The 9,258-nt window shown below is 31.2% G+C and overlaps 1 protein-coding gene across 1 annotated transcript; it reads right to left on the bottom strand.

Moving 5' to 3' along the window:
* Positions 1 to 6,935: 6,935 nt before the first annotated feature.
* LOC109154418 (pentatricopeptide repeat-containing protein At5g59600-like) lies at positions 6,936 to 8,746 on the bottom strand. Its single transcript, XM_019302215.1, has one exon. The coding sequence runs from the start codon at positions 8,629 to 8,631 to the stop codon at positions 7,054 to 7,056; it is 1,578 nt and encodes a 525-aa protein (XP_019157760.1). The 5' UTR covers positions 8,632 to 8,746; the 3' UTR covers positions 6,936 to 7,053.
* Positions 8,747 to 9,258: the final 512 nt, after the last annotated feature.

Here is a 9,258-nt window from a genome sequence, read left to right as displayed (position 1 = left end):
AAAAATGCCTTCAATGCCTTTAATTCTTCAAGATCTTCAAATGCCTTCAAAAGAGCTCTCAAATCTTCAAGCCTTCAAGTTGTCAAGTGTTCTTCAATGCTTTCAAGCTCTCAAGTCTTCAAGTTGTTGTCAATGTATTTAAGGTGTGATTTAAAGAATGAAATTGAGGCTCTATTTATAGTGAAGTTTGTAACTAAATCCCTCAACAAACTCCACTAATATTTATTTAATTAAATTAATTAATTATCTACTAAAATGAATCTTGCCAAAATCAAGTCTAGATTCATTATTTTATCATCTAATTCAAATTCAAATTAAATTATAATTATCTAATTCAAATATAATAAAATTATATTATATTTAAATTATAATTATAATTATAATTCAATTATGAAATGGGCTTGGACCAATTAATTACTTAATTCAATAGCCCAAATCAAATTTACTTGGAGTAATTAAATTAATTTAATTATCATAGCTCAATTAATTAAATTAGCTCAAATTATACTGTGCAACCGAATGTATCATGCGCATGGTACATTCGATGCAAAACGACGTCGTTTTGGTTAAAAAACGCGCGTCCCACTTAAAGAAGAAATCAGGTTCGTTTCTCGGCAATAGCATTTTTATATATCCATAAATTCATAACTATATATCCACAAATTCATAACTATATATCCACAGTGAATGAATGAAGTAAAAATACCCAATGAATGAACTAAATATCCACAGTGAATGAATGAAGTAAATATCTACAATGAATGAACTAAATATCCACAATGAATGAACTAAATATCCATAAATTCATAACTATATATCCAGAAATTCATAACTATATATCCACAGTGAATGAATGAAGTAAATATCTACAATGAATGAACTAAATATCCACAATGAATGAACTAAATATCCATAAATTAATAACTATATATCCACAAATTCATAACTATATATCTAGAAATTCATAACTATTTATCCACAATAATGCTATTGCCGAGAATTGAACTTGAATTTTTTTTTTAAGTGGGACGCGCGTTTTTAGTCAAAACGATGTCGTTTTGCATCGTATGCACCATCCACATGGTGCATTCGATTGCAGAGCATAACTATTGTTAAATTAGACTAATGATTCAACCCTTAAATTGGACTCGATAATAATTTAATCGGTCTACTTATCGACTTCAAATTTTTCTGCGTCTACACCTCTTTAATGAATAGAAATTTATTTTACTTTTATGATTAAGGTTTTAGTTGTAGGGGATTTAATCTCCATTCTCCATTCTATCGACGCCATATTCGCCGACCGCCGTTCGCCGCCTGCCGTCCGCCACGTGCTCTCTTCCTCAGCAACAACAACTGATTGGTTAGCAGCCATCGAGTGAGGTAATTAGTCCTCCCTCCCTGTTAATCATCATTGTTTTATTCCCATTAATCTCAAAATTTTGTTTCAATATCTACAAATTATAATGATTTTATGCCCATTCATCTCAAATTTTATGTTTCTATATCTGCATATTAAAATGATTTTATGCCCATTTATCTTAAATTATCATTGTGTTTCTTGCACAATATTTTGAATTCTTGTGAATGTGAGGGCGAGTTCGTCAGTTATGACCGCATGTCAACTGATCGATTATCCTTCGGATTCCTGGTAAGCTTGGTCTTGACGGAGATGATTCGTCTTTGGGATGCACTATCATTAAATTTAGCTGAGGCGGAGGCTATAAGGGGTTGGATGGTGTCTGAACAACTCCGAAATAAAGCACTGGTGATTATCTGGTCTTGGCGATACCAAGTTAAATGTGCCCGGTTAGGAGTTGTTTGTATAGTATCATTAAATTTAGCTGGTTCTTTGACAGAACCATCTATGTATTCGAGGAGATTAAAGCCAATCAGGGTGGACTGAACTTGGCGTCTCCAGACAGGAAAGTTGATGGAGGTGAGTTTGATAGGGAAATTAGATGGAGCATTAAGCTGGACAATGTCATTGGTGGTTGTAGCCATGGATAAAACGGCAACGGTGAAAGGGAAAAGTAAAAAAAAAAAAAAAAAAAAAAAAAAAAAAAAAAAAAAAAACTCCTTGGGATTACGGCTCTTGATACCATGTGAGGGAATAAACTGTACCTTTATTGATGTAAACTACCAACTATATATATAGTACATAGATAAAAGTAAATAGCAGGGAATTGCAACAACTATTCAAACATAACTATTTTACAGAAAAATAAATAGAACAAATAATAACTGAATATAATATTAGCCACATATAGAATTAATAGTGAATGGGCATTAAACTTACATGAGGCACTCCTCTTTCCCCTCTTGTGAATTCTTGTTGGTATGTAAACTTCTAACTTTAAAATGATAATATAGAATTTACACCTCTCTTGTTGAATCTGAATATCATATAGGAAATATGAATCAACCAAAAGAGGAATATTAATTAATGTCGCTCACCCTGTAGTTAGTTACCTTGTTCTGGGAATGTCAAAATGGAAAAAGGCACTCCATTCTATCTGATCAAATAAGATTTACAATATATTTTACGGAAAATGGCACTTTCCCCCCAAAATTATATACTTATAGGATTTTTTCTATAAATTATTCATGTATTCATATTTGCTATCTCAATTATTTTAAAAGTGACGATTTTTCTCCTTCTCTGTTAAATATGGCTTTTAGACATGTATAAATAAGAGCAAAATATGTATTTTACTCGTTTTTCTTCCCCAGCAAATTATTGCTTATATGCGAGTGGGAAATAGAATAAAAAAAAAAAAAAAAAAAAAAAAAAAGACAACATTTACAAATATTATAATTATAATTTTAAACTAATGGTAGTAACATAAATAAGACTTTAACACAAATTTAGCAATAATGAATTATTTGTGTTTAGGTCTTAATTCTATTATTATAATTTAATAGAGAAAATGACACTTCCCCTCCCACCCCCACCCCCCCCCCCCCCTTTATAGCGTTCCGTTGAATTATTCATGTATCCACATTAACTCTCAATTATTTTAAAAGTGACAATTTTTTCACTTTTTTATTAAATGAACATTTTTACCCTTAAAAATAAAGGCAAAACAAGTATTTCATTTATTTTTATTCTCTAACAAATTATTGCTTATATATGGGAATCAGAATAAATGCGAGAAAAAAACAAACAACATATGCAAATATTATAATTATAATTTTAAGCTAATTGCAATTGGCTAATGCTAGAAAAGAATTAAATACAAATATTCATTAATCCTAAATTAGCTATAATGAATTATTTGTGTTTAAGTCTTAATTCTATTACTAGCATTAGTTTAAAATTATTATCATTACTAGTATTTGTCCCGTGCGATGCACGGAAAATATGTTATACAAATATACCCTATATGAGATTTATTCATATATAAAATTTTTGTTATTTAATAATTATTATGTGTGAATTCCTATGATAAAATTATGAACATAAATATATTTACAATTAAAATAATATTTAAGGTGGGTGATTACTACAAATCTTAAACTATATTAAAAATTTAGTACATAGTATTTTTTTTTTTTTTTTTTGAAAGTTACTGGCTCTATTACATTGTAGTATCTGTTCATATACTTTCTCAACCTATTGAAACACAAAGAACCAATAACGCCTCCACTGAGGCTTGAACTCGTAATCTTCCAAATGGAAGTCCAACCCGGGTACCATTAGATAGTACATAGTATTTAATATTACAAATTTTTAAGAACTTAGTAAACTACAATAGTAATTGAATTACAATTTTAGAGTCACCACGGATCAAAATTTTTAGACCTTTGAGATTTCTAACTCTAGATGTAGCAACATACAATTGACCTTTAAAGACCAAACAATCACAATCTTAGTTCGAACATTGATTTTTTCTTCCAAATACCATCGAATTAAGTGTGTAATCAATAAAAGATGAGAACTAATAATTCGAGAATATAATCTTAATGTTACTAAGCCTACTTCACGTCAATTAAGTTGGAGAGTGTTGTTGAGTAGTATCCGATGAATCCACGAATAACGCATCTTTGTCTCCGTAGTCCTCGATATGCACATCAACAATCTTAAATATTAGGCCGCCTAGCTATGCTATATATTAATTTCAAACTTATGGACTTTGGGGTTGCACGTGTGGTGTGCATGCATGCTTCTTAAAGCCATATGGTCTTGTGAAAATTAAATGTTGTTAATACCAACATTTAACCATTAATATCAACATTTAATTTTCACAAGACCATATGACTTTATTATAATTAAGATAATATTTGCAAATGGTATCGACTCTTTTTTGCATTTATTATGATTCCCACATATAATCAATAATTTGTTGGATAAGAAAAATAAATGAAATACTTATTTTGTCCTTATTTTTAAGGGTAAAAATGTTCATTTTTCTTAAAGGGGGAAAATAGTCATTTTTTAAAAAATTGATGGGTTAATGTCGATACATGAATAATTCAAGGGGAAAAAGTGTCATTTTCTCTAATTTAATATTTGCAAATGGTGTTTGTTCTTTTTTGCATTTATTTTGATTCTCACATATACTCAATATAATTTGTTGGAGAATGAAAGTGACTTAAAATACCTATTTTTCCCCTATTTTTAACAATCCAAAAGCTTATTTAACAGAGGGAAACACAGTCACGCTTTTAAGTAATTGAAGGGGCAAATATGAATACATGAATAATTTTTTTAAAAAAAGCGCTATAAACATATAATTCAGAGTGAAAAAATGATATTTTTTCTATATTTTAAGAGTTAGATCTCCAGCACACAGATCTCATTAAAGATCAACCACATAGAAGATAATATATAATATCACTGGTTTAGTGATTTAATTTTATCCCTCTCTCTAGGATTTAAACTTCAAGGCCAAACTTTGTTTCTGCTCAACTCCATTATCTACTATCTACCATACTAATAAGAGTCCAAGAGAGTTAGGTCTATAATGAGTAGAAAAAATGACGATTAAATTTTTTTAATTTTCCTAAAAATAATACATATGCATTTCTTCTTCCAAGGCTGAACCCCAACCGTAAGGGCCCCCCACACCCCAGCCCGACAGAGCATTTAGGAGGATGTAAATCATGGTGACTCAACTGAATATGAACCATAGAGACTAGACTGGTGCCCACTGCACACAAGGAACCCCCCTCACTTTGAGAGGTTGCTCCCACACTGCCGCTGGTGAGACTTAATCCCTGGTTATTCTTCCAAAGTTTCACCTCTATGACCAGTTGAGCTACCCATGCGGGCACATATGTATTTCTTTAATTTAGAATTATGTGTCTACAATGCCTTTATTCAAAAAAAATTATTCATTATCAATAAATTAAATAAGAAAAATAATTTCATTAGTTATATTGTGTTTATCTTTCTCCAATATAAAAATTCTTTACATTCAAATTCATCAATTGATTATAAAAGAATTGAGGGATACCCACACATACAACGAGGCTCGAACCCTAGACCTCCCACATAAAGAAGCAACAGAATACTAGTAGACCACAAACCACTTGGTATTATATTTGTTATGTTGTCCCTATAATGTCTTTATTATAAAAAAAAAAAAAATCATTCATTATCAATAAATTAATTAAGAGAAGTCATTTTGTTAGTTATATTGTCTTTATTTTTTTCCAATGTAAAAATTCTTTACATTCAAATTCATCAATTGATTATATTCACTACATTGCCTATTATCTTTTTTTGTGCACTATTTTTTTAATTAAATATCAAAGTTATAATACAAAATAATGCTATATATTTATTTACTAAGTATTTTATTAATACCATGAAAAAATAAAAAATATATAATTAATAACGCCAATCATATTAACTACTTGAGGAATTTGTTGACAAAGAGAGTATTCAAATCACACAACAAATTGAAATGAGAACTATCTCGCAATGTCCTTGTTTGACAATCACCAGTTAGCATTAACGGATTATATTAGCGGATTTGACCAGCGAATTATACCAACGGTTGGTACAAAGATATTTGAAAAAAATTAGCCGTTTAAATTAACATGTAAAATGACCTAAGGGTATAATAATAATAATAATAATAATAATAATAATAATAGTAATAATAATAATAATAATAATAATAATAATAATAATAATAATAATAATAATAATAATAATAATAATAATAATAATAATAATAGTTTTAAAAAAATAAAAAATATAATTAAATCAATCATATTAACTACTTGGGGGATTTATTGACAAAAAGAGTATTCAAATCACATAACAAATTGAAGTGGGAAACTACCTCGCAATGTCCTTATTTGGTAATCAGCAGTTAGCTCTTCAATATTAGTATATATTTAATATTTTATGCCCTAATTTTTATTTGCTCTTCTTTATGTCCCGCATTTGGTTTCAACCATACCTATACAATTATTTTATTAACAATTATAATCAATCTTGACTATGTTATCTTGTATTTGTAAACTTAGAATTACCTATTTAAATACGCAAATTCAACGTTCAATTATCTATGCATGAACAATTCTAATTTAATCTTACATTGATATACTTTAAAGTAGTTATTTAAAAAAAAATAGTGAGCATTATCCCAATCGCGCAATGCGTGTAAAAAAACTAGTGCATATAATAATTATTGAAACTCCACAAGTGCTCAAGATCTCTTATGTTCCATTAGTGAGAGGGAGAAAAAAGTTACTTAGACTAGGAAACATAGCAAATAGAATTTAGGGTATAACACTGAGAATAGTAAAATGGAAGAAGTAACATAGCAATTAAGTTTGCTTTTTGTTAATTTTCTTTCAAAAGTTTACCAGTCTTCCAACCTATAGCTGTAGCACTATAGAGAACGGTATAACATATGGATGATACAATCAAAGTCGATGATGTAATGAAAAACAAAAAGACGTTTAAAACTAAATTGAGAAAATCCACTAAAGTCGAGAACTAAATTAAATATTAAGTCGTTTTATTTTATTTGCAACAAAAAAACAGCTGCTTAGATCATACAAATGTCTGATTATCTGAGTTTGATCTGTCATCTACACCCAACTGGAACCAGGCATTTTATTGAAACCTTTGTCTTTCATCACTTTCCTCACAGTTTCAACCTTTTCCCACTCTCCTTCAGCTGCATAAACATTTGAGAGGGCAACAAATCCTCCAGGCTTCCTCAACTCCATCCTCAAAATCTTCTCACCCAACATTTCCACAAGATCTTTCCTCTCATGGACCTTACACCCATTGAAGAAAGCCCCGATTATCGACTCTGTAATCTCTATTGGCATTTCTTTAATGGTGTCGTAGGCATCCTCCATCCACCCGAAACGACACAGTAGATCAACAATGCAGGCGTAGTGCTGTTTCTTCGCTGGAACGCCATACAACTCCTCCATGGACCTAAAAATCTCCAAACCTTTCTCAACTAATCCGCTGTGACTGCACCCAGAAAGAAGCGAAGTGAAAGTGAGTTCAGTTGCCTCCACTCCCTCGCATTGCATCTCCTCGAAGAGTTTGATTGCAGAGTCCACCATGCCATGCTTTCCGTAGCATCCAATCATGGAATTCCACGACGCAGAGTTCTTGAAGGGAGCCGTTCTAAAAGCATTCCACGAATCTTGAATGCTTCCACATTTCGCATACATATCTACCAGAGCACTGGCAACAAAGGCATTAATGGAAATCCCCATTCTGTATATCAATCCCTGGATTTCTTTCCCCGTCTTGACCGAGCCAATCAATCCACAAGCAGTAAGAAGTGAGGTAACAGTGCTTTCGTTGGGGTTTAGACCAGTAGCCAACATTTCCTGAAACAATTCAAAGGCTTCATCGTATCGGTGGCTTTGAATAAACCCGGAAATCATTGCATTCCAAGTTACCAAGTCTGGGGCTAACCCCTCTTTACTCATCTTAGACAACAAAAGAAAAACAGCATCACAGTTTCCTCTCCTAGCATACGCAGATATCATTGCGTTCCAAGTGAATTCATTTGGCGTCAATCCATCCAACCTCATCCTTTCAAACAAAATAAGTGACTCTTCAATGTTCCCCATGCTTGAATACCCATATAGCATCGATGTCCATGTTGCTACATCTCTTGTAGACATTTTATCAAACATTAACCGCGCATAATGTATGTTCCCGAGTTTACCATACATGTCTATCAATGCATTGCCAATTGATAAGTCCACATGAAAACCCATCCTGTGTAGCATACAATGAACTTCCTTTCCTTTTCTCAAATCCTTCAAACCCAAGCAGGCTTTCAAGACTACAGAAATGGTGTACTTATTCGGAACAATTCCAAATTCTTGAAGTAAGGAAAAGTATCCAATGGATTTTTCTGGGTAGCAATTGAATGCTAAAGCTGAAATCATCCAATTGAACGCAAAAATATTTGGATTTTGGGTCCTTTGAAAGATTAATCCGGCAGAAACTAAATCTCCGCAACTAGCATAGACACCAACGAGCCTTGAATTCAGTGACAGAACATTCATATCTAGGCACGATGTTAACATTATCGCATGAATTTGCTTGCATGGCGGCAGCACTTTCAGTTTCATGCACTTCTGCAGCAACGAGCTTAATCGATTTGCAGACAAGTTGATTGGTGATAGCATCAAATTCAAATCCCCTAATTGGAAACGTTACACAGATTTCATTCAATATAATTTGACAACTCGAAAATAGTTTGGTTTCTACTTTCTAGAGTAAAACATTTGGGGAAGGAAAATTAGTAAGGGCACGTTTAGTTTACGGAATGTTAGATTACATTGGGGCGTTTAGTTCGGGTTATATAGGATAACCAAGGGAATGTGACATTCCAAATTTCACATTCCGGTGTTTGGTTCATATTATCTTAGGGAATCTAACATTCCCAAGGAATGTCACATTCCCTCCACATAGGATTTTGAAGGGAATGTGATTCCCTTCAAAATCTTAGGTAATGTAAGATAACCTTGGTTATGTTAGTTTATTATATATATAATTATTTTTTAAATTATATATATTTTTTATTTTTATTATGTTATGTTAGCATATAAAATAATTTTGTTTCTCAGGTTCAAGATTTTAGTTAATATTTTAAAATCATGTAATTATATATGATACCGTTATCTTATTTATTTATTTTAATTTTTAAATTTATTAAAATATATGAAAATATATTAAGGATATTATAGTGTGTATAAAAGATAACCCTAAACCAAACATGATTATATTACATACCCCAATTTTAACCAAACACA

This window comes from Ipomoea nil, unplaced genomic scaffold (assembly GCF_001879475.1).
Source record: "Ipomoea nil cultivar Tokyo-kokei standard unplaced genomic scaffold, Asagao_1.1 scaffold2647, whole genome shotgun sequence".
NCBI classification, from domain to species: domain Eukaryota; kingdom Viridiplantae; phylum Streptophyta; class Magnoliopsida; order Solanales; family Convolvulaceae; genus Ipomoea; species Ipomoea nil.
Note: the sequence above shows the minus strand (reverse complement) of the source record. Positions and strands in the feature narration are given on the sequence as shown.

Coding starts and splice junctions, on each gene's coding strand:
- LOC109154418 (XM_019302215.1), bottom strand. CDS start 8,631: ATGCTATCACCAATCAACTTGTCTGCAAATCGATTAAGCTCGTTGCTG.